Source organism: Dermacentor andersoni, chromosome 6 (genome assembly GCF_023375885.2).
Source record: "Dermacentor andersoni chromosome 6, qqDerAnde1_hic_scaffold, whole genome shotgun sequence".
Taxonomy (NCBI): Eukaryota; Metazoa; Arthropoda; class Arachnida; order Ixodida; family Ixodidae; genus Dermacentor; species Dermacentor andersoni.
The window spans coordinates 49,190,959-49,215,426 of record NC_092819.1 but is presented as its reverse complement, the minus strand read 5'-3'; the positions used below and the strand labels follow the sequence as shown (position 1 = coordinate 49,215,426).

Genomic DNA, 24,468 nt, shown 5'->3' with positions numbered 1-24,468 from the left:
CACCAACCACCATAAAGTGATTTTTGGATTGTGCTAACTCTGACCAGATGTACACCTAGACCAAGTAAGCTTTGTGAAAAACGAAATCTGAAAGATTTCTAAGCAACTCATAAAATTCTCGACAGTGCTCAATGCCTTGAAAATGATGCTTAGGTATTCAAAGATATTTAAGAGAATTCAAAGACCACTGCAAACACTAGTGAGAGGCTTGGCACAGCCAACCCAATGCACAGGCTACAAGAAAGAAGGCACAGGTTGAGTGGCTCAGAACAGTCATACCCGCTCGAGTATTATGTCCAAACACTATAAACAGCAGAGGGCTCAAGATTAATTTTGACTGCCTCTGTTTATTTGTGCATTGAGCATTTTGCATACCATTCTCACTGCTACACAGCTGCAGCAGCTAAGAACCAACCCAGCTACCTCAGGCTCAGTAGCATAATGCCACAGTAACTGAGACCCCACAGCATGACCCAGTTGACATTAGAACCAAGTTACAACTTCACAATGTTGAACAAAAAATGCAAGATATAATGTGGGGCCCCAGTACATAAAAATTAATTTCTCCTGTGTAGGTTTGCCAATGGCAGAACCAAGTTTGTGCTGCTTCCAAAAAATTAAGCTGGGCAACATGGCCTAACGGTCAAAGCCAGCAAGTGCAGGCTAGGTGTTACGCCATTCTTTCTCAGAAAGCGCCCATTTGAGATCCCTGGCCTGCAGTTAGCTCCATTCCTTTTCAGTGGTCACATTACATCCTCCCTGCTATTTTCTGTCTGTCCCTTGCTTTCACACTCCCAACTCCCAACCTACTTTTACAGGCCACTGCGTTGCACCTAGCAGCAAATTCTTCTTTTCCTCTTTCCTTTCCCTACTAAGTAAACAACTAACAACTACTCCCCACCCATCTCTCTTCCGCAAACACAGCCACAGCAAGTGAAGTAACTTGCAAACAACCATACAGAAGGGTTTCGCTTTAAATTTGGATGTTTGTCTTTAGCCCAGAGAAGGTCAGAAAGACAAACTTTGTATGATACTACCCCATGTGCATTGGTTTGACTTTTGCCAGTGATCCCTTTCACAGAATTATTGTCGTTATCATTTTATTGCCCCCTAACAAGATGCACTTGTTGTATCATAAATTTTGTGAATGTTGTCACCTGACAGACAGGCCTACATAACCCGATCAAATGTGCAGAGCAAATGGTTCAGCACATTCTCAAGCCTGCAAGTGCACCACTGAATGCCTTGGCATGTATGTTGAAGCTTGCACAAACAGTACTCAAGCAGGATGATTCGATTCCATTCATGTTGTGGGGATTGACATACGCACTGGCGTCATTGCACGGGCATTCACCTGTTCTGCCATCCCTACACCTCACCTCCTTCCCACTCGCCATGGATTGCGGTGGGGGTGGAGTGCTGACGTTACGCTGGGGCCGCGTTCGGCTGCCCATGGTGGAGCGTGGCTCTCTTACCTCTAGGACGTCACTGGGTAAGTATATGTTTCCTCTCGTCCTCTGACGCCTCTGCGACTAGGTCTTGAGCTCGTGTACAGTGCCCTTGCCCGTGTTACTTGTGTTATCTGTTTAACAAGTAACATCTGTTACTTGTGTACAGTGTGTTGCCCGTGATACTTTGTGTTATCCTTTCCAGATGCTAAGCAGAAGAATGGGTGCCTAATGCCTACACAAGGTTGTACCACGCCGAGTCACACTTATAGGAGGCCCAAGCCGAACGAGATTGCCTGAGTTTTCGCGAGTTGGCCCATTGGTTATCGCGAGAGCAACTAGCATAGCTGCCGGGACTTTTCCTAGCAGTGTGTCCGCACTTGAGCCTGTGCTCTCGCAACGATGTGCCACATAGGTGCCCCTGTCTGTATTCTCGCCCTTGGTGCAGGACCCCTTTCGTCCCCAAGCCACCCCGGGACCGGGTGTTTGTGCAGTGTTGGGTGCTGCTGGAGACAATAAATGGTTTCCGTTAACTCAGGGCAATACTGTGTTCTTGCGTGCGTCGCTCGGTAGCCCTTTGCGCCCTCGGCTCGCGTGCAGTAGCGCGCTAGAGGCAATGACTGATGCAGCCCTGTGGCTCGCTAAGCTCGAACCTGGGTGGTCGGTACTCCTGTGAGACCCTAAGACCCCACAATGTCTGCTGCAGGACTAGAGTCCTCTCCAATCACACCTGTCTTGAGTCCGCCAACTCAGTCCTATGCCAGTAAATTTCTCAATTTAATCACACGACCTAATTTACTGCAGTTCACTTACTGCATTTTTCCTTCCCATTGCACCCATTCTAACTCCAGTAGACAATCGATTGATCGATCGATCGATCGATCGATCAATCAATCAATCAATCAATCAATCAACAAACTGCTTATTATCTGGTCTGCACATTAAATGACCTGCCCAACACCATTTGTTGCCCTGGAATATTGGCTAACCTCGATAGCTGACTAATCCAAACCGCAGCCTTCCTGTCTCTTAACCCGGTAACATTGAAACAACGTAATCAACATTGAACAAGAACAGAAATGTTCTTAAAGGGATGCTCAAGAATAAACATGTTTTGGTGCATCAGTAAATCAACCTTCTACAATACCAACCAATTACGCTTGCCTTGAGAGGAGGTTTGATTAGCCAGAAAAGATGCAAAGATGAACGACAGATGGCGACACCACCTTGAATTTATGACACCAACAAGCAGTGATGTCATAGTCTTTTATGGTGTCTACATAACTTATTTTTATCGGGAAAGACTGACTACACTGTAGTCTAAAGGAGCCAAAGACTTAATACCGAAAAACTAATACTTTGAAGCCCATGATGTCACACTGATGCACCAGTGATGGGGGTTTCAGTGTAATATGTATAAGAATGGAGCAAGATTTTACTTTCATTTTCTCTTCCAATAATGGGCCTTGTTGACAATATAACAAGGTAAATAACCTGAAAACAAGAAAAGTAATTTTATCAGCATTAACTGCTCATGCTTGTCATTGCCACAGTTTTTCCACACTGACTTCGTTGCAATGCGACTTCACGCTCAAGCATCGCACATACTCTACTGGCCCACTCACCGAAGAGGGGCTTGGGCCTGGCATCACCATCAACATCGCTTGAACCGTGCTGTAGTCGGAGCATCTCTGTGAGCCACTCATCCAGCTCAGCTTCATTTTCAGCCACCAGCGCAAAGGAGTCATCCCGGGTGTACAGTGCCAGGACATGCCGCTGCTTGGCATCAGCACGGCGGTTGATATTGAAACAGGACCGGAGCACTACTGTGCGCTTGGGTAACACTCCGGCCTTCCACTTCTTCTCACTGTCGTAGCACTCGAGACGGGCGGGTCCCGCCTCCGACTCCTTCCGCATGACAAAGAACTTCTTCTTCATTGTCTGTTTGGAGTGAAGGATGAAAAGCAACAGAAAAATAAGACTAAAGAGGCAGCAACAATAATAATGTCAATAACTCTGAAAATTGCATAACCAAGTGAAAGCGATCAGTAACGATTACCACTTAAGTAATCATAATTTACCTCTTCGTTCTTTTAAACGTTTATGACAAACACCTGTTTACAATGAAGGCGCCAAATAAACCAACGGACGTAGGAAGGAGACACGAGACAACCACATCGGCGCCTACGTGGTTGTCTTGTGTCTCCTTCCTACGTCCGTCGGTTTATTTGGCGCCTTCCTTGTAATCATGCACAAACAACTCGTCCACCAGCACGTGCTCAGAAACACCTGTTACCTAAGGAATTAGCAAACTGAAAATGACTGCTAATAAAAATTGCTATTGCCTCTAAAGTATATAATAACTTCTGCATAGTTATATAGTACCGTTGCATTCAATATGAGCTGGAACACGGTGCCATTGTCTGAAGGGGCCCCAAGAATGTACAACAGTGCCATTATACAAAAAATTGGCAAATACGGTTTCAAATATTTATATGTATAAAACTTCTCGTATATCAGCGTCTCTGTGGAGTCTTGGAGCTTCAAGAAAACAAAAGATTCTCATGTCATTATTATGACTAGAACATGCCACCATCGAGTCATGCTCACAATGTCTCTTAAACCAGGCATTTGCTAACTCGCATTACACAGAGGGACGCTACCAGTACTAACATTCCTTTATAAACACGCTTCTATGCTCACAACTCAGTGAAATGATTCACATAGCACTGCTGTTTCAAATTCGTTTACTAAATGCAAGTTGTTTTTTCACTAATAAAGAAATAGAACAGCAATTGAACTATGTTGCTTAATTATGATATCAGTAAAAGCAAGACCTCCAGGTGTTCTTTTAAAGGGGGACGTGGACGACACAACTCTTCCAAATCAACTCCTAAATAACCTATTATCAGGATTAAGGAACCGAAAGAGCAAGAAAGAAAGAAAAAAAAGTTATTTAATAATTTAGGCCACAAGATTAATGTGACACAAGAGCCAAAGGTGACATTACTGGTATGCTAGCTACCTGATCAAGCATCTAACATTACACAAGTTAGATTCAGTCCACATATATGGCAGAAACTGCTAATGGTAATTTGCAGATGAGGTTCTTTTTGTGCAGCCATGTTACAACGCAATTAAACATACTGCACTAACACTGCATGAAATAACACAGCAAATAATTACCACACGAAGGAACATCCAAATGCACAATGCATAAATTCAGCAAAGAGGTAACACAATGAGGAGAGAGAGAAAAAGTTTGAGACAGACTACTTGTTTACCTTATACAAAATAAAAGCACAGGTGTAAAGCAAACAGGTCGTGCAGAAGAAGGCACAACTGGCTGCTCCCGAAAGAGGTAGAGTGGGTCATTAACTTAATTTAAGCATTTGTGTAGCCGATCATTAAATATAATCTATTGCACCATATATTTCTCACCTTCAGCTTTCTCAGGTACCCCGTCTTCTGTATGTCCATGGCCTGCTCGGCCAGGGAGACCACCCCGCTTCCCCGCGATGAGTCTTTCATCTTTGTCGACATGGCTTCAGTCAGTCTGGTCCCATATTCAACCACCTGCCACAGAAAATTCACCAAAGTCATGCTGCACATTGGCCACCAAAACTAAGCTTCCAAGCCACAGCACAATGGGGAGGTAGCACAGGAGTTACACGCAGCCTTCGTCCTTCCTTTCTTCGCATAGGCACCAAGTTTATTCTACACCGGATGGAGGACATTCGGCAGCTACATCATTTGTTCAAGGCACGACTGAGATGTCCAGTTTCTCTCTCCATTTTCCACAGGAAAAATGAGAGCCACACATTGCGCTGATCATCGCTTCAAGAACATCTGAGATGCACTTTGCACCGGCAGCACCGAGTGTTGATTGTGTAGAGCTGAACGATGTATCGACCGGCTGACTGACGCCAGCGTTGTGCACACCATCTCTCTCTCTCTCTCACATATCAATACGACACGCATGTTTGCAAGATAACATCGAGGAGCAAGGTGGTGGGCCCGATAACAGCGCTCGCCTAACGGGGGCGAGAACAATGGTGGAGCCAAGATTGGCCATTTCCAGAGGAAATCATACGGTACACAAGAGCAATATGTCAACTTATAAATGTGTCATAGAAGAAGAAGAAATATAGAAACATAAGTGGCTCTTTTTTTTTTTTTATGGCGAATCCAGGTTATATGTTATCATTAAGAAAAAAAAAGGAAAACCAAGACAATGGGACAAGAAATGGGACCAACTAGCTCACTGCATCCTACTGCAGATTTTACATGTTTAGGCTGCAGAGTGTGTCTGCGGGCGTACTGCCCCATATTTGCATGAAAAAAGTAGTGCATGGTATGGCATCACAGACACCCATTTTTCCAAATAATATTGACAAGTCGTCTTCAGGCTTGCTTATTGGTAACCTTGTCGCAAGGTGGCGCTAGAATAATGAAAACCATGCCAAGCTATGAAGGTGGTGAAGACCAAAAATTAACGCAATTTAGGATTAAAAGCACTTCACAGGGTAAGGCCAGCAAAGAATTCACTAAGTGATTGAGATAGATTATCGCACCTGACCAAAGAATTTCAATTCTACCATGTCATGATTAGCGTGATCACATTTGATGCATATGGGTAACAAACAGACTGGCTGCATGTTCAGAAAAAGTGAAGACGAAATCAACTAATAATTTTCCATTGATATTTCAGCACTAATTCTGCAGAACACAAACACTGTCAAAAACAACAATTACAAGGTGCCAATATTCAGAAGTAATACCAGTGACACATGGACACTTTGGATCTGATCTAGCTTAATTGAGACGGAATTTTTCAATGTGATTGGCTCTAGCACAAACTTATGGAAGGCAGCCAAAGGGGCTTTGCGGATTTCAATTGTCTTTGCTTAGAATGCTCTTTCAAACCGTGCATGAATAATGAACTACAAGCGCTGCTATACATTCCACTAAAAAACATTCTTTAGGATGTTCGAAAAATGCTTAGTGCCAATCCTCCAACTGACTGCAGTTCAGGCTTGAGGTTTTCTGTTGGGGATCATATTCAAGATATACCGATCGTGAACACGCATCACACTTTCAGGCTAAGTGAATGCTTGTAATTTTAAATGAATGAACCCTCACAACTACTGGAGTAGGAGCAGAGCTTCAAAGAATAAATTAAAGCTCAACGAAATGTGCAGCACTCATTAGTTACTTTCATGGCTCAAATTAACGCATTGGTTAATGGTGGACAGGATTTAACACCACCCGTAACGAGCTACACCGAACGATTGACTTAGTTATTATCAAAATATGTGGTAATGGACATGTAAACATGCCACCAACTTCGGCAAAAGGGGCGCGCCAACTTCGAACGCCTACTGGCTTCAAGTACGCACACACAAACACACCCGACTGGTCAAGGAAGCCGAGTTAAAATCAATCGATCCGCCGGTCACGAACGCGAACGCGAAGCAGAAACCACAGACTTGTTTGTAACTGCGCGGAAAACCAGACAAAACGCAATCCAATTAGTACGCACGAGCAAAAACGCGCGCGTCTTTAATATCCTTACAGCTAGGTGGTGCTCACTGCAGCAAAGGAAGTCAAAGCCGCACGCCTTTTCTTTCTTTTTTTCTTCAGTACATTTCCGTTCACTACGATCGCGGCAGCAAACGCCTAGTCACGTTTCTAGTGTCTGACAGGCTTTTTTTCCCCAAAAGTACTACATTGCAACAGCGCGGCGACAGCTACGAGCGACAACACAGCGATAACGGCGTGTTCCTGTAGGGTGACGTAGCCGTAGCGGGTCAAAAGACAAACAGAAGGCGAGACATTGTAAACAAGTCGCCTGACCTTGAGTAAAGAGCTACAAAGCAGCTTTGCTGGCACGGTGCGGTTGAGGAAAGAAAGCATAGAACACTAGCCGAAGAAGCGAAGCGCTTAACAAACGCGTCATAAGCAATCCGAGTAGACATCGAGGTCAATAGAAAGGAAAATTACGGTCAGATTTCCGGGTCCACGCCGGAACAAACAGGCTGCTAAAAAAAAAAAAAAAAAAAAAAAATGTCATTCGCCATTCCATCCGTCTGTCGCGGCGGAAATAGTGCGCTCAGACAGACGGCGTGTTCAGCGCGTGCACGGAATGCGAAAAATGCAGGCCGATAAACGTGAAACCGAACGCAAGGGAAAGAAAGATGAAAACGTGATAGTAGCTCCGTGTTGGTACGAGCACTTGTTTTTTTTCTTCCGTCTCTCGCTCTCTTTCCTCGCGCTCCCGACTGCGATTCCTCCGCTACCTCGCCTTCCCCTGTACGATCAAGATGTCCATGTTGAATCGGCTACGCCACGACACTGCCGACTGGCCCACATTTCTCAGACGCCCGGGATCGTAACGCCGCCGCACTCGCGCGAAACAATCGGTGCGACACGCACGCTTTTTACCGCGGCGCTTCCTAATCGGACCCTTCGGCAGCAATGGCGCTGTCACGTGGTAAAAAGCGCTCGCCTCGGTCGACGGCTCGCAGATCGTTAACAGTCCACGCTTCGGAAGGACGGACGGACGGTCGCCTGACAAAGACTCGTGACACGAATCGCACCAGCGGGCCTGCATCGGGTGACGATGCTAGTCTGCGTACGCCATCAAATCCCCGCAAGAACTGTGCGCTTCCCCCCCACCTCCCCTCGTTTCGGAGTTTGCCTTCCGCACCACCACAGGGGCGACCCATGCCCGTGTCAGATAGCGGGCGTCGCAAATAACTCGAGAACGTCGCTCACCTAGAGCTTGTCTCTCCGCAGCCTCGTGAGCCAGGTTTCTCGGTCCGGTGATCCCTCGGCTGGACACGTCAACGCTGCGTTTTAACGATCCTGCCTCTCCTTTTTTCTGAGGAAATCACGGCGCTGGCTGGGCCGCACGACCGCTCGCTTCCACGTCTGTTTACGTTTTTCTTCCGCTGATGCTCACCACAGGGCGCTGCGGCTGCGCGTCTCGCCATGTACTCCGCCCTCGCCTACGCAACTCAAATCGAAAACAACGACGCCTTTCCGGAAGGAAGCGGCTCTTCCCGGAACACGTCTTTCTGAGCCCGTGCTTGGCGATTTAAGAGGTGCTCGTTTTCACGCGTGCGTGTGTCTGTGTACAGACAGCGCTGCCCGCCGATACACATTCGGCGCCGATCTTGTACTCGTGTGTGCCCACGTAGCGGTATCGGCAATTACTTTTTTTTTGTTTTTAATTTAAGCTTTCGCGTGCGGAAAGGCTCAATGCGATAACCAGGTCTTTCTTGCTGCAATATTTCGTTGCTGCCGTCTAAAAGAAAAATGAAGCGCGCTTTTGTTATTGGCATTTCCCAGTAGCTCGCGCCACGAGGTATGCTCCACTTTTATTAGTGACCTTGACCCGCGGCTCGGAGATGTTGCGACGCTATAAAGATGATTATTTTATTTTGGCGGAGTGGGTACAGTAACCTCTTTTGTGCGCCGCACACGCAACTGGTATTGTCTTACGCATACATCACATATAAAGTATTTTATACAAACACAAGATAACCAGTTATTGATGAAAAACTGCAGCTGGTCAGAACCAGGTTAAAATCGTGTTCATTCTCTTTCTGCTATCCTATCAGTCTACCAATGTTTGCACCAGATTGCAAAGAGCGTGGATGCTGGTAATCAGTGGCTCACAGCTAGAGTAATTATGACCACACATACTTAAGAAGAAATTATAAGCAAGCATCATTGAAACAGATTGCAGTTTTTATCACTGAAGAGTGCAACACACAATATTAATTTTATTTGTGATAGAACATGCTAAATGAGGCATGGTGATGACGACAAATTCAGTCTTTCTTCTTGGATCGTTCATTCAATATTCTCGCAACAAAGTGGTCATCCACCAGGTCTCTCATATTCAGAGTGGCTTTGTTCGCACAGCCCAGATACGGGCACCTGCAACCATAAGAGAACCAATAAGCAGAGTAATTTCACACATAGCATGCAGCATTAAATTTATGAAGCCAAACGAAAGTCACACTGGGTGATTTTGGGTAGACTTGTACATAACAAATTACATGTAATTATAGTTACTTGTAATCAATAACATTTATTGGTAATATTGCAATTTAACGATTACTTTAAATTTTTTACACAGTAATGCTCACAGTAATTCAATTACTTTTTTAGTAATCAATTACATGTAACCAGATACATTTTTGACAAAACACGTTCTGACAGGCGACGCTGTTTTGAGCATTTGCATTTGGTGAAAACTAGTGTCTCAAGGGATGAAAACATGTACATGGGTTACGTCCTACACACTACCAGCGTCTTGCAGCTACACATCGATCACCTCAACGTGGCAGGCTTGCTTGCTTGCGCACTTCTCTTGGAAGTTCAACCTCTGAGTTTTTCTCTTATAAGTTTCTATTCCTCTCTCCTGAAAGTGCTTATAGGCAGCCTTCATCGGCAGTAAGAGCTACTGCTCAATAGGGGGTTTTAGAAATAACATGCCTAAGCGACTTAGTGCACACAAAAACCAAAGCTTCATTGTAGGGCCTTTGCATTCTTTTGTAAGCCCGGCAGTTTGCGTCCCCTAACTTAGGGTGCGTAAAATCTAAACTCCCCAATTCTGAGTGCAGGCTATGACTTCTCTCATAGATACAGAAGCTTCTGGCTGTGAAACGCACATCTCTGTTTGATATTACAAGACTCACATACACCTATATTTGTGTTTAACACACAGCAGTTTCAGGGCTGAATAATATGCATTTTTATAATAAAAACCTTACAGGCTTGGCTACCTTTTCAAGGAACGTGAACGTTTGCTGCCGTATATCACGATTAGTCATTCAAGTCTAAATGGGTGGCGAGTGAAGGTCCACCAGATGTTGGCTGACAAGTTTAAACGTCGCTTCTGTGGCTCGATGGCGATGGCCACTTTAGACATTGGTGGGAGAGAACCACCTATATACGATTTTTCAGTTTTTCACTTTCCCTATCGGAAGCACCTTCTGTTAGCCCCAGCAACAATGAAGCGCTGGACTTCTGTAGGGAACCCAAACCCAAGCATCGTGGCATTCAGTGACCACAATCTTTTCGGCAAGGTGTTCGTACACTATAGCACCGCTCTTCTGTCCAGAGGGCTCATAGAGCAAGTTTTCATTGCCGCTGCAGATGTCCTCACAAGAAAATTAGGGAAGATTACCAAATAAAATTCTGAAAAGCAAGTCTTAGTGAAGATAAACAATGTGTGAAGGGCTGCAGAGGACACACTGAAAAAGCCAGGCCAGCTCGTTCTATTAAGATAAACAATGTGTGAAGAGCTGCAGAGGACGCACTGAAAAAGCCAGGCCAGCTCGTTCTATTTAGTGTGTTTGTGTAATGTTAACAAATGTATCGGGGAAAGTAACATTATAGTAATCTGTTACTTTTTAGTAAATGCTCAATTACTTTTGTGGGGCAGTAATTGGTAACTGTAATTAATTACATTTTGAAAGATGTCATCCGTTACTTTTTTTCTGTAATGCGTACAAGTCTGATCTTGGGTGGCACGGGTGATTTTGTGCCTTAACCCCAAAACAATAGCACATTAGTGCTTTAGCATTTGTATTCAGTGATCTTTCATTCAAGCTGAAGAGACACAAAAGGCAAATTGGCCCAAAAAGTACAGTAGGCCAGAAAAAAGACCACGTGACATTTCCTCAGTCTTTCCCCATTCTTGTTGACTTTTCTTGCAGAAGTTTCAATGTGAATGCGATCAACTTGCACAGTTTACCCTTCTAAAACAGAGGGCAACTAGCAAAAGAAATGAGATTAATTTATTACTCTTTTGATAGTCTGTTTGGTACTTGTTAGGCAGATGTGGATTTGTTAGTGTAGAAAATCGCAAATGATGAGCCTGAACTTCTTCAACATCGCCCACATTTAAACCGTGACAATGATGACACTACCACAATGTGTTACAAAGCTCGCAGACTTTTTAAAAATATGTACTGGTTCATCTCTCCGAGGGTGAGCCACCTTTTTTTGGCTCCGGACAGAAGGTTGAAATGCATTAACTGTTTCTTTCTCTGTGAAGGGGAGGGCTATGAAACTTATTACATTGCCTTTTCTTTCTTTTGAAATGCAAGCTAATAATTTTTTTTCTTAATATTTAAGAACATAGCCTCCTTTAGTTGTCACTATGGCATGTGACAACAATGTGGAGAGCTCTGCTGAGGTGTGAAATATGGAGCATGAACATGTGTCGGCCACCAGCAAATTTTCAAAGCGAAAATTTATTTGCCTCTTCCTCCCACTCTGCTGGTGCTGGTTTCTGCCGTCTTGATGATTATACAACTTCGGCCACTGGATATGTGGGCTACTGGGTAAGTGGCAAGTGCCCGAATAGACAAGCAGAACAAGAGGCAAGAAGTGAAGGAGTCTGTGACAAAAAAACTGAAGAAGTCAGTTATAAAGAAGTGAAGAAGAACTTGGTAACAGAAGCAACTGAGGTGGAGAAAGAACTAAGCAAACAAAATGGGACTATACTTTTCACTGTGCAGGGAACACTGAGCCAATACAAGTGAGAATGGAGAAGTGAAAACATTTCAGCAAACGTCAAAGAAAGCTTCACTTATAAATCCATTCCCACATTTGCGCGTTCCATCTTTTTTGCTTTCTTCCGCTGTGTGAGAAAAGAAAACACACTTGCAAGACTCTTATAAGTGAATCACAAATTAAGATTAAACTATGGGGTTTAGCATCCCAAAGCAACTTGCAGGTTACGAGAGACGCTGTAGTGAGGGGCACCCAGAATTAAGTCGGATGACCTTTTAATGTGCACCCAAAGCACAGAAAATAGACGATTTTGCTCTCTGCCCGCATCGAAATGTATTCGTTGGAGCCGGGAATCGAACTCGCAACCATGTGTTCACCAGCAGTATGCCATAGCAACTGAGCCATCGCAACGGATCAGTCCCAACTTGAGTAACAGTGAAGCAGACAGGTTGGAACTGAGGGGCAATAAGACCTGAGCCCTTTCCTGTATTCTTTAGGGAAAATGAGTTTCAGTGGAGGGACGTAGGTCAGTGTAGCAGGCCTCAAACAGGCACTTAAAGAAACAAGAAAAAAGGGACTTAGTTCAGCAAGACTTTAAACTGCGGGAGAAAGACAGGATATGAATAGAAACATAGACACACATTAAGATTAATCTATGAGGTTCAGCATCTCAAAGCAACTTGAAGGTAAGGGGGGCGCTGTAGTGTTTAAGCCGGATTACCTTTTAACGTGCACCCAAAGCATGGATTTGTTGGGCTGTATTAGTAAGTTACCCTTTCACAATACCAAAGAAAGCCACTTTACTGCAAGAAGACGCTTGGTAACCTAGAAAAAGTGCAAATCCGAAAGACAGGTGGTGGCAACCTCTTGAAGTTCTAACATTAGCTCGCTGTGAGGTCATGGATCTTGAAGCGTCTATTTGGGCCTCCTTAAATTTTTATCGGCAAGGATGGACTGCAGTGCATCCCAAAGGAACCAAAAAATGAACTTTGCAAGTTTCAAGAGCTTTCGCTCAGCCACAATGGTCCAAATACAGACAGAGACACTTTGGAATGTGTGACGTCACGCCAAAGTAGTGGCACTAGGCTTTCGGTGCAAAAATTCAAGAAAAGAAACTTCGACATTCATTTTGCTATTCTAATGATCAACCTATCACCATGAAATTAAAAAAAATATAGTTTTGAAAGAATGCTTCATCAATATAAACTGCTTTAGCATTTTTTCTTTTGCAATGCCTTTAAAATGTTCTTGTCAGAATTGCCTCGTTCTGTTACTGGCGTGGTTGGCATACCTTGGATGTCTAGTGCTTTTGATGTACTGGCTGATGCTGTTTTTGTCATAGATGTGGCTGCACTTTGTGTTTTTCACAGGTACTTCAATGTCTTTCTGGGTGATGGGGTCCTTCCACTGAACGTTCTCAATGTCCTCGGTAACAGTCATGCTGTCCTCTAGGTCTTGGGACGACGAAACTGCAAAGAGAGAACACGCAGTTAAAGAGGGGGTGATGTGACAGAGACTTATGTTTCATACGGGTGTCGCACTGTTAGCTTTTTATCTTGCTCGGGCTCGATCACAATAGAATGTGCACGTGTGGCACTGGTATAACAGAAAGTAGTTACAAGAATTAACAAATCTAAAAAACTAAAGAATAATATTAACAGGAGGCTTTATCTTGGGATGAAGTCCGATTTCCCTATTTGAATACATGCGAAATGATGAAATGCTCTCAACAGACAACTGATTTGAATAAAATTTGCTGCATTAAGAAAGAATGCTGACTTTTACTGACTGCAGGAAGTAGAATTTTGATTCAGACTAAGCCTCTTAGTTTCTGCAAGAGTTACCGAAAATTGGCAGGTTCCAAAAAAAACTGAACCATGAAACTTACAAATCTATGTATGTATAGGTTTACAGCTTATGGGAAAGTTACAATATCTGCAAAAGTCCTGCTCACAAATTATAGTGGTACATATATGAAGGGGTACACAAATTAACTGGAATTGTTTTTAAAAAGTTATGTATTTATTTATTTGTTATAAAACAATCTTATCACCTTGAAAGTACCTCCGTTACATTTAATGCATTTGTCCAATCTGCGATTTCATTAGTCGAAACATTTTTCAAACTTGTCTGTTTTGATGGCCTAATAGCTCCTCTCTAGTTTTTTTCCCTCACCTCCTTTATGTCGTGAAATTGCAATCCTTTAATATTTTTCTTCATCCGAGGAAACAAAAGAAAAGTCGCACGGAGCGAGGTCAGGTGCCCGTGCCCCTTACTCTCCTGCCCTCGCTCCGTATGACTTTTTTTTTTATGGCTTGAAGTTCATGCACTAACTTTTTGTTACATCACATCATCTCGACAATGTCTGCTTGGAACAAGTTAACAGTTTATTTACAGACAAGGATTATAATACTGCGTTTTACAGGAGACAATAACTCAAACTAGTGAGTTTCTAAAACTGTTTCCGAACAGAGCAGTCCAAATGCGCAAATACTTCGAGATGTGTCAGCATTGAGCAGGTTATCTATCAAAGGGATTAAGTGGGATTTATAAGATAGAACTTGCCATTTATATTTATGCAAAACAAGGAAGGAAAATGGTCAGACAATTCAGCAAACCTTTCTTTAGTGAATGAAAGTTATGAATTTAGAATAGATATGTACAGAACTCTATAGGTAAGAAGTACTTGTAGGACACAGTCCTTAATGTACCAAAACCCTTACCATTTATATAAAATCTAATGCATTGATAATGCAATAATTAAGTCCACAATGCCATTAACATATTCAAACATTTTTAATACACTACACATCTTGATAATTGAGACCTTGAAATATCACCTTTGACGTGATTTTCTGCTATGTTTTGATCACTAATGTTCTACTCGAGGTCGATAACTAGGCACCGAGAGAAAAACAGAGGCTTGTTAATAAAAACTGGAGAGGTTTGCCTGTTGGCGTGCCTGGTGTGTTACTTCTTACAGGCACTGGTCTCGATGACAAACTTTAATTAGGCACTATTATGTGTTTGGAAGAGAGGGGTGTGGATAACAGAGCAAATGGGGATAGGCAATATTTTAGTTAACATTAAGAGAAAAAACTGGAGCTGAGCAGGCCATTGAATGCATAGGGTAGACAACCGGAGGACCGTTACGGAATGGATGCCAAGGAAAGGGAAGTGCCAGTCGAGGATGGCGGAAAATTAAGTGGGATGATGAAATCAGGAAATCTGCAAGCACAAGTTGGAATCAGCTAATGCAAGACAGGGGTAACTGGAGATCGCTCGGAGAGGCTTTTGTCCTGCGGTGGACATAAAAATAGGCTAATGATAATGTGCTAGGAAGCTTTGGTGCTCTGCAGCTGTTATGCAGACTGCGACTTGGTAAGGCATAATGCAAGGATTCCTTTCACTCGATCCTATTCCTTTCGTATCATCCCCGACCAGCCGGTCGTGGTGATAACACAGGCAGAGCACTGCTCAGACCACCAACGAAGTGCACCAAGGAAAAAGATTTGAAATACAACCATTTACGTTATCCCAGTCCTGGATTGATAAATTTGCTGCTGAGTTTTCAGTCCATGTCAGATGAAGGGTTCTCCTGTGTTTTTGCGCCACTTAATGCCAAAGTTTAGTGCTTTGTAGAGTCACTGTACACTTCCTTTTCCCTTCTTCTACAGAACATATGGGGTCAGAGACCTGGTCAGCTGCTGTATGGTGCCATTCGCTCCTGGCCCTCTACTTTCTTGGACGTAAAAAAGTGTTAATGCCCAAACAAATAAAAACACTTGGAAGCCTCACAGCAGCTGTAATTTACTGCAACAGCTTTTCTACATACCAATTTCGGTTCAATTTTCCAGATAGTGTACCTGTGTCACGACACTTAAAGTGAATAAGAAGAAAAGGGGTTAACCGAGGGTCCAGATTTTTATTAATCATGTCATAAGAAGCCAACAACCAAAGACACCAAGGACAACAGAGGAGAAATTACTTGTACTTACTAATTGAAATAAAGAAATTATAAATTAATGAAATTGAAAATAGATGAAAAAACACCTTGCCGCAAGTGGGGAACAATCCCATGTCTTCGCATTACGTGTGCGATGCTCCACCAAGTGAGCTACTAATTGGTAGAGCATCACACGCGTTATGCGAAGACGTAATGCGAAGACGAATAAATAGTCATTTATTTTCTGGCAAGTTCATTATTTCCGACTCACAATTATTCGAACTTTTTGGAAGTTTTCAGACTCCAAGTTATCATTTGGTGACTGTAGAAAATTATTTGAGGCGCTCTAAGAACTACCGATAATTTTTCTAAGGTTTCGATGTCAAAGATCTTCATTTAAAACAGAAAATGAAAATGTCACGTCAGTACAGCCCTCAGATGTGTTGAATGCGTGAGTCCATGGCCTGGCATACCACCCTCACCTTATACAGGCACACTGGCATTATCACCAAGATTAGGCGCCGCTGCTCAGGGTGCGATCAATTAAGTGCAGCATATAATCTCACTGAGACGGCCAATGTGGCAGTAGAAGACGCAGATGGTATCTCTGGCCAGGGGCTCCCGTGCTATTGTTAACAGATTTGAGGTCTGTACTCCTTTGAGAATGCCTTGCTTTCTTCCTTAACTCTTAAAACACAGTAACAGTTCACTGCAGTATCTCTTTTTCTTCTCCACTCGGTAGAATGCACCGTAAGGCCACTTCCTGTCAAATGTATAAATTCCTGTGCAAACACTATTGTGATTGAACAACTCACAGAAACATACAAAACGCAAAATTTGATAATGTAGTACTCATAGGTTTTCTTACCTTCCTCTACTCTGCTTGTAATCCTAAGGAGATTCTTGAATGCCACATGATTTTCTGGGTCTCCTTGACGCTGTTTTGCAGCTTCGTATGTAGAGGCAAGCTCTTGTTTCCAATCTACTTGTCGGTTGGCTTCGGCAGTCTGTCTGGCCTGAAGGCAAAAAATTGTGGCGGAAACCACCGAAGATGACTGCCAAAGTCAGTGATAGCTTCCTTGTGTAACCTGCTGCATATTCTCATGAAACCGTGAATCGCAAAACCTCGTGGACACATCAGCAGACACACAGAGTGGCAATCCTGCTGCCAACCACAATACGAAATGATACCACGACACAGCATAACTTGTAGTCACAGCATCCCAATTACATGGACCCAATGATACTCAATCACAATGCTAATTTCTTATATCTTAGACGGATCTTGACTGAGGGCACCGAAATTCTAAAATTTTCACATAAATTTGAATCATATTTTTTTTTACCAGCAAACGTCTTTCAGGTATTAAATTAATCCAAAAACACAGAACCATAACTACTATAACTTATGCCCTTATTACTACGGGCAACTATGTGCCCCTTATATTTAGATTTTTTTTTTTTTTTATGGTAGGTAGTACTTAAAGAATCCACATTTAGATGCCAAGAGATGAAAGTGATGGTACTCCAAGTTTACAAGAGCTTGTTTACATTTTTGAGAACAATAGGCCTACATTAACATATTATTTCATAAAAAACGTTACCTCTGCTTATCCATCGCTCAACTTATAGCTGCAGCTCATGGACGCCTACGCATCAATAAACATAACTGAACGCCATTGTAGAGCACAAAAAAAAAAGCAGGAAAAAAGACTGCGCATAAACGACGCTTATGGATACGCAAGTTTACTATAGTGCGATTTTTCCTAATTTGAACATTTTGTTGCGCTGTGAGTTAGGCTCGGTTGTCCCTGTAGCAAACAACGGCTTCACTTTCTCATATACTATATTACAGCTGCTTAGCTTAAAATCAAGAGCAAAACGTACCTGTGCCTTCAGTGCAGTTGCTGCTACCACGAAAGTGTCGGCGTCATATTCTTGCTTGATCACACCCTTCGTGCAAAGTTTTAAGGCCTCCACGCTTTCGTTCAAAGCATCACCTGGGCACAAGGCAGTAATATGATCAAAACAATGTCACGTCAACGGATAAACGTGCAGTGTACACACAACTCCGCGAGCGGTACACCGTGCACACTACTGCTCGCGTAAACAGAGCTGTCTTCGGGTCGTGTCGCAAGGCTCTCATCGAATTTCAAACCGCTTTATAGCTCTTGAGAATGAGTTGAAGTGACTGAATTGGAGAGCCCCAAATAATTCCCTTAAGTATTGGATGACCATCAGAACCCCACCACCACGCACCCCTGAGCACATCGGCTCAAGTTCGCAACAGTCTACATACGCTACACTCAGCATTGTTACGGCAGATCACTAAGAAAAACCAGCCTACAAACATATACCTTCGCCTACATCGCAAACGTCGGCAGCAACACCGAGGATCACGTCCAGCCCTTGCACAACATAACAATTTAGTCTTTTCAAGTCGTCGACAGCCATGTCGAACGGTGTGAAAGATGCCATGACGACTACGATTTCAATAAATAACTAGAGAAAAATATCACGGCGCGGCTTTAACGACGTCAAAACATAGGTGAAAACGAAAGCACCGCGAAAGTTGTGCGCGCCGAAAACAAACTAAAAGCACGAGGTGAACGTGAAACCGTAGACAAATGAAAAGAGCACCTTTGAATCAGAGAAACGGCAAGCGCCACTGAACTCATAAAACTAGAGAAAGAACTCTTATGGCGCACTGTATGGTTAACTTCACCATCATATTTTTCAATTCTTATAAAGTTCTTTATGTAATGTTGTAATTTTATTTAATTTCTGTTGTGGTTGTTTGAGCTAAAGGGCCATGGAGATGGATCACTTATGTCATCGCTCCACACAGATGTTATTTGTGTGGCAAAATGGCGGACATTCAAAGGTGCGTGTTGCTTTTTTCGCTTTAGCCGGTTTATGCGCAGCCTGCGTTACAAGTTTGCTTCGTTAGCGATTAACGTTCCGTCAGGCTGTTGACGAATGTGTAGTGAAATAGCAACTACCCTTCTTTGCCCTGCTGCTGTGCTTGCTGACACTGAGGCAAAGTGTAAACTTCGATTCACACCAACACCGGCGTGGATGCTTGTAGCATGCAAATTGATGAATTGACTTTGCAGATCGATCAAGGACCTTTGGGTCATCATTTCCGGAAACACTCTTCTCAGATCAAACGTAGGTAGCCTTTCTGGACTGTATGTTGCACCTGAGTAAAATAACCGCTGCTCACCGCTTCGTATTTGCTCTCAGGAATTGGTTGGCACTGAGCTCACGAAAAATGCCGATCAAGTTCTCAATGGACTTCTTTACTTCACTGACCAAAGGTAATATGCTTGTTGTTTTGCTACTTACTAGTGCTGATAGAATTATCGCTTTTCATTGTACTCTAGGAAGTCGAAGACGACCGTACCTGAAAGCTTTAACCAAGAACTGCTTTCCAAGCTTAGCACTCTTCTCGTAAGTAAAGCTGAGTGTATCTTTTTAATTAAGCGCCTGGCCGCGTAATTACGAAGTTGTTGCTTTTCCCAGAGGTGTAGTTAATGGGCTAGTTTATTTCAGGGATTGGACAAAGAGCGCAGTTATGAACTGTTTTGTTCTTACCTGATATACGAGTATCGAGGCACCCCAGATGACTTGAAGGTAAGTGCACCTCATGTTTTCTTTCCGACCGTTTCATAAAAGCATGTGAGTGTGTGCCCCATTCGTGGGCGAGTTCCCCAAATGTTAGAGCTCTGAAGTGTTGGCGTACAGTGCTGATTCCTTTTTTTTTTTCGTTTTTTTTCACGTCACCAAAGGCAACAGTGGCGAGTGAGCGGAATATACCCCACATACTGAATGAGGTAACTTCTTTTTCTTTTTTTGCTTAGGTGATGCAACTTTTTCCTCCTGCCGGCTTCCTTTTTCTTCTTTTTTTTCTTTTTTTTTTCATTTCTCTTTGAAGTGTTTATATTCAGCTTTCCTTTGCAGGTGTGGAATTACTATCGCATGGAACGCCTATTCAGCCTGTTTTGTTTGAGGTACATTCTTGAGCATTGGCAGAACCCTTCTCATGTCTATGTGGTAAGGCAAACTTTTACACTTCTGTCACAAGTTTGGAAATAACTAAATATCATGTGCCATAAATAGCACACCCTGCATTTGTCTTTTTTACGGTGTCGTGAAAGAACAAAACTCGGAGAAAACTCTCACTTATGCTAGCACAAGGAAACTTGCATGCAATGTAGGGCATGAAACGAAATTCATCATCTAACAATTTACATTTCCCTTAGAATGACTCCATAGAAGACAGTGTATTGCTTTCTAAATTTGTGATATAATGCTTTGTTCTGCTATAGTTTCGTTTCATCAAAGTCTTTGCATATTAGCATTCTCCCCAATACCTGATAATGGTGAGCATAATGCTTTGTTTTGGTATTTATTCCATGGTGCAGCATCTGTCAGGATCCACACATTTTTCCCAGATGACTGTCTATGGTTAATAAATATAGACGACCTAAGACAAAATGTTAACTTTTGCTGAGTAGGCCTAGTAGGCTGAGTAGAACAATAGTGTACATTGTAAATTGTGCGATAATTGTTAATGCAATCATTAATTTCCACATTTCCACACTGCAACATAAATGTAGCACAGCAAACTAACTAGAACAGCAGCTCATTACATGGTTCATTTCTCAAAAGTTCCTCTGCAGAGACTTTGTAACAATTGATGATTGTCCTTTAAATACAAGCTGACTACAGTTCTGCAATTACAACATTCCTTCCAAAGTCATTAAATTAAAATATAGTTAGTAAAATAATTAATGACTGTATTGCCAATTCATGCGCAAGTCTCGGTGTCTGCCATTGCTACAATGCTTATCCAGCAAAAATGTTCATTTATCAGACTCTATAGATCGGCAGAATGACAGAACAATCACTAGCATTCACTCACCAGTTTCTTTATTTATTTATTTTTCACTCACACACACTGGCACTCGTTCTCATTTGTACTCATGTCCAAGGGTTCTCAAACTGAGGGAGGGATGAGACCTCATGTTCCAATGCCACTGCCCCCCCTCTCCCCCACACACCCTGAGGGCAGACCCCCCTAAAATATAACAAATTGAGCCTTGAGTTTTTTTTGAAGTGCACCAAGAAGACGGAAACACAAAGAACCAACAGGACAAGGCAGCTTAAGAAGTTTTTTTTGAAGCACATTAAGAAGATGAAAGACGATTTCACAGCAACAAAAAAAGTTTAAGTGAAATGAGTCCTGGCTCCTGCACCCACACTGAAAATACACTCATGGAGGCCTTGCTCATGTCCATTCACATTGGGCCGGTACTTGCTGATGTTCAACAGCTGGGCCATGCAAGCTTTTAGACTTGCATTACAACAATTTATCAGAGTGCTTTCAAGTATGGTGCAAATGAGAATTATATGGTTGTGGTACTTAAGTTATGATTGTCGTAATCAATCTTCTACGAGAGTGACTGAAAGCTCATCATCTTTAATTGACATATTTCTCACAAACTTAAGCATTGATATGATTAAAACTGGTGTTTTCGCATTTGACATCAGCGATCATTTGCCTACATTTCTTTGTTCCAAGTCGTACCACATGCCACGGAACACAACATTTCTATCTTTCTTAACAAGATTGCTGAAACCTCGTGGGACATACTATTTCACAACAAGGATGCAAATAATGCGTATGAAGAATTTATTAGAATACTTTAGCCAGTTTGAGCAGCTAGCTTTCCTTATGTTTGCTCTAAACTAAATAAAGAAACGCAAGAACTATGCGTCACTTCACAACTTTCAAAAAGAATTAAAATTAAAAACAGGTTGTTCAATGACTTCATCAAAAACAAGGATCCAGACTTACTCAAAGCCTACAGGACTTACCAAAATCATCTAGATAAAGACGTCAAAGAGGCTTGGCGAGATTACTTTTTGAATTTGTTTATTTCAGCCGCTAGATCTATGGATAAAACGTGGAAAAGACTTAACTCGGTGTTAAAGTACGAGGCTTTCTCACCAGATGTACACATGCCTATTATCAATAATTCAGAGTTTACAGGCAAGGCCTTTGCTGATGCTTTTAAGAGGCACTTTGTTTTAGTAGGTAGTAGCGTTAAGTGTGGAAACCCCATTAATAACCTTCCTTTTAACCAGCATTCAATTTTTCTTACTCCTGTATCAGAAAATGAAGTAATTGGAATTTTTTTAAGCTTAAGGAACAGTTCTGTTAAAGACATTGATGGCTTTCAAGTTGAACCCATCAAAAGCTGTGTACAATTTTTAGCTCCGTGTTTAGTTCATATCTTTAATTTTTGTCTTACCCAGGCTGTATTCATAAGTCAGATGCAAATTGAACGTGTAACTGTTTTGTACAAAAAAAGATGATAGAAACGACCTCGGAAATTATAGACCGCGATCAGTACTTCCCATATTTTCAAAAGCTCTAGAAAAAGTTATCTCAAAACAATTTACGACTTTTGAAAACAAACAGTATTTTGTCGGACACCCAGTTTGGGTACCGTAAGGGTCTTGGTACAGAATATACATTACTTGCACAAAAAGAACACCTTTTAACAAAACTTGAAGAAGGCAGACTAGTTCTTGGTATTTTTGTAGATTTTACGAAGGCGTTTTGACTGCCTTAATCATCACTTACTAATAAATAAATTAGAACATTACGATTATTGAGGAAAAGCTGTATCCCGATCAAATCTTGCCTTCAGTACCAAACTCAAATTGTTAACGTAGATAGTAATTACTCCGACCCATTGCCGCTTACGTTTGGTATACCTCAGGGTAACATTCTCTGGCCGTTTTTATTTAGCATTTATATAAATGATATATCTCTGATATTATCTGCTAAATTAATTGTTTATGCTGATGATACCAGCATTTCTCTGACAGAAGAATCATCTACTGAACTAATTAATGAAGGAAACATGTTACTAATAGCATTACAAGAATGGGCTAACCAAAACTATTTAAGAATAAACGTCTCGAAGACCAGAGCAGTACTTTTTCGCATTAAGAACGAAGGTGTTCCAACAAATAATTCTCTATCAATTGGCGGATCTCCAGTGTATATCATACCAAGCTTTAAAACATTAGGAATAATTTTTTATCAAAATATGCTATGGAATACACATATTGACACTAGGCAAGCTAAGCTGTCGCAGTTTGTTGGACTAATTTTTCCGAAACCGGCAGTATCCCACCTTGTAGCACTATGAAAATTACTTATAACACCTTGTTTCTATCTAGGTGAAACTATTGCCATATGGTATGGGGAACGACACAAGTCAACCTCCAGAAATTACACATATTGCAAAGACATTTTTTACGAGCTATAGAGGGTGTTTTCAATTACATCCACACTTTTCCTTTGTTCCACAAATACAATATTTTACAAGTCACTAGGATCTGTGATTATAGAGTTTGTAAAACTTATAAGAAAGTACTAAAATATGGTACGTCCTTTCTGCGGCAACTGGCTTATCTGGCAGAAAACAAAGCCATATATTCCACAAGAAATAATGAACCTTGGAAAGTGCAAACATACAAAACAACTTATGGTCAATAAACCTTACAAAACAAGTTACCCAGATTACTAAATACATTACACAGAAACAAGCTTACGTTAGAGAGCATAACTTTCAAGGAATTACGCATTTTTTCAAACCCCCTTAATACCTTTGTCTCGTACCACTGCAGCTGTCTCTAGGTGTGATATTAGCCTAGTTACTATTTTTTTTTTTGCCGTAATGTAAATCGTTTTTATTTTTTTTCTCTTCTTCATAAGATTCTCGCAATTCAATATGTACTTTCGCATTTATAAGAAGTTTCTGTAAGTGTCACTATGGCTTATTTATATGGCATCACATAGCTGTGCAGCCGGTATTTTGAGGGGGCCTGTGGCTTCGTTAGGCTGTCTATGTCGGCAGCTTTTTCCACTGGTCTCCAGCATCATGTATGTGTTTGATGTGAATTGGTAAACTTGATGCCTATAACACTTAATTTTCTTCAAGGTGTCACTTTTGGCAAGCTGCATTGACTGCATCAGCTCCAGATTGTTGAAAACTTTGTGCACTCATTTGTGTGCTAGTACATTGGCACATGTTGACTAACAGTACCTTTATGGGAATGTATAAAATTATTTGCACTGTTAAAGCTCGAAATTTGAAACTATGATTTTTCGATCATTTTTTTTTATTTGATCTTTTGATTGATTGATGAGAATGTTCCTTAATGTCTTTTGTTTCTGTTTAGAGATTGTTTGATGGATTTTTGGAGCGCTTCAATGAAAATGAGATAATCATCAAAAAGGTACCAATTTCACTTTTGATCTTTTTAAGTTTAGAATCTGTCTTAGGAGAACATCCTGTAAAACAGTGTTTATGAAAATGTCAGTGAATAGACTCCGACTTTCAGTTCTTGTATGGCATGATGTGCTGGGCATAGTACTTAAAAAAAAATTATTTCCACGCACTTGGACTCACTTTTTCTTAACTTGTGCAATCTAACATGGCTTCATCTGACTGA

The 24,468-nt window shown here is 41.9% G+C and overlaps 3 protein-coding genes across 6 annotated transcripts in view; 1 reads left to right on the top strand and 2 right to left on the bottom strand.

Annotated features, from left to right (window-relative positions):
• chico (insulin receptor substrate 1 chico) overlaps positions 1 to 8,577 on the bottom strand; it is a 34,831-nt gene extending 26,254 nt beyond the window's left edge. Inside the window, exons 1-3 of one of the 4 annotated variants that reach the window (XM_050170857.3) lie at positions 8,226 to 8,577; positions 4,890 to 5,024; positions 3,074 to 3,389 (exon numbers count right to left, since the gene is read on the bottom strand). In XM_050170857.3, coding sequence (XP_050026814.2) covers positions 3,074 to 3,389; positions 4,890 to 4,991 — 418 coding nt within the window. In that variant the 5' untranslated portion in view covers positions 4,992 to 5,024; positions 8,226 to 8,577. The other 3 variants (XM_072288724.1, XM_055066230.2, XM_055066229.2) reach the window with 3 other exon arrangements.
• Positions 8,578 to 9,201: 624 nt separating this feature from the next.
• LOC126522067 (E3 SUMO-protein ligase NSE2-like) lies at positions 9,202 to 18,537 on the bottom strand. Its single transcript, XM_050170854.3, has 5 exons — positions 18,288 to 18,537; positions 17,818 to 17,930; positions 16,799 to 16,946; positions 13,276 to 13,453; positions 9,202 to 9,395 (listed from the first exon to the last, which is right to left on the bottom strand). Exons 1-5 carry the CDS (start codon positions 18,406 to 18,408, stop codon positions 9,287 to 9,289), a joined length of 669 nt encoding a protein of 222 aa, XP_050026811.2. The 5' UTR covers positions 18,409 to 18,537; the 3' UTR covers positions 9,202 to 9,286.
• A 258-nt stretch (positions 18,538 to 18,795) lies between these two features.
• Nup188 (nuclear pore complex protein Nup188) overlaps positions 18,796 to 24,468 on the top strand; it is a 75,184-nt gene continuing 69,511 nt past the window's right edge. The window contains exons 1-8 of the mRNA XM_050170852.3: positions 18,796 to 18,814; positions 19,047 to 19,101; positions 19,177 to 19,250; positions 19,317 to 19,383; positions 19,486 to 19,566; positions 19,722 to 19,766; positions 19,894 to 19,986; positions 24,196 to 24,252. Coding sequence (XP_050026809.2) covers positions 18,798 to 18,814; positions 19,047 to 19,101; positions 19,177 to 19,250; positions 19,317 to 19,383; positions 19,486 to 19,566; positions 19,722 to 19,766; positions 19,894 to 19,986; positions 24,196 to 24,252 — 489 coding nt within the window. The 5' untranslated portion in view covers positions 18,796 to 18,797. The remainder of the gene's footprint in view (positions 18,815 to 19,046; positions 19,102 to 19,176; positions 19,251 to 19,316; positions 19,384 to 19,485; positions 19,567 to 19,721; positions 19,767 to 19,893; positions 19,987 to 24,195; positions 24,253 to 24,468) is intronic.

Excerpts from the sequence above, each read along its gene's own strand:
- LOC126522067 (XM_050170854.3), bottom strand. The coding sequence starts at position 18,408 with ATGGCATCTTTCACACCGTTCGACATGGCTGTCGACGACTTGAAAAGA. Across the intron at positions 17,931-18,287 it reads CGTTTGCGATGTAGGCGAAG|GTGATGCTTTGAACGAAAGC; the intron begins GTATATGTTTGT and ends CCTTGTGCCCAG. Across the intron at positions 16,947-17,817 it reads CAACTGCACTGAAGGCACAG|GCCAGACAGACTGCCGAAGC; the intron begins GTACGTTTTGCT and ends TTTTGCCTTCAG.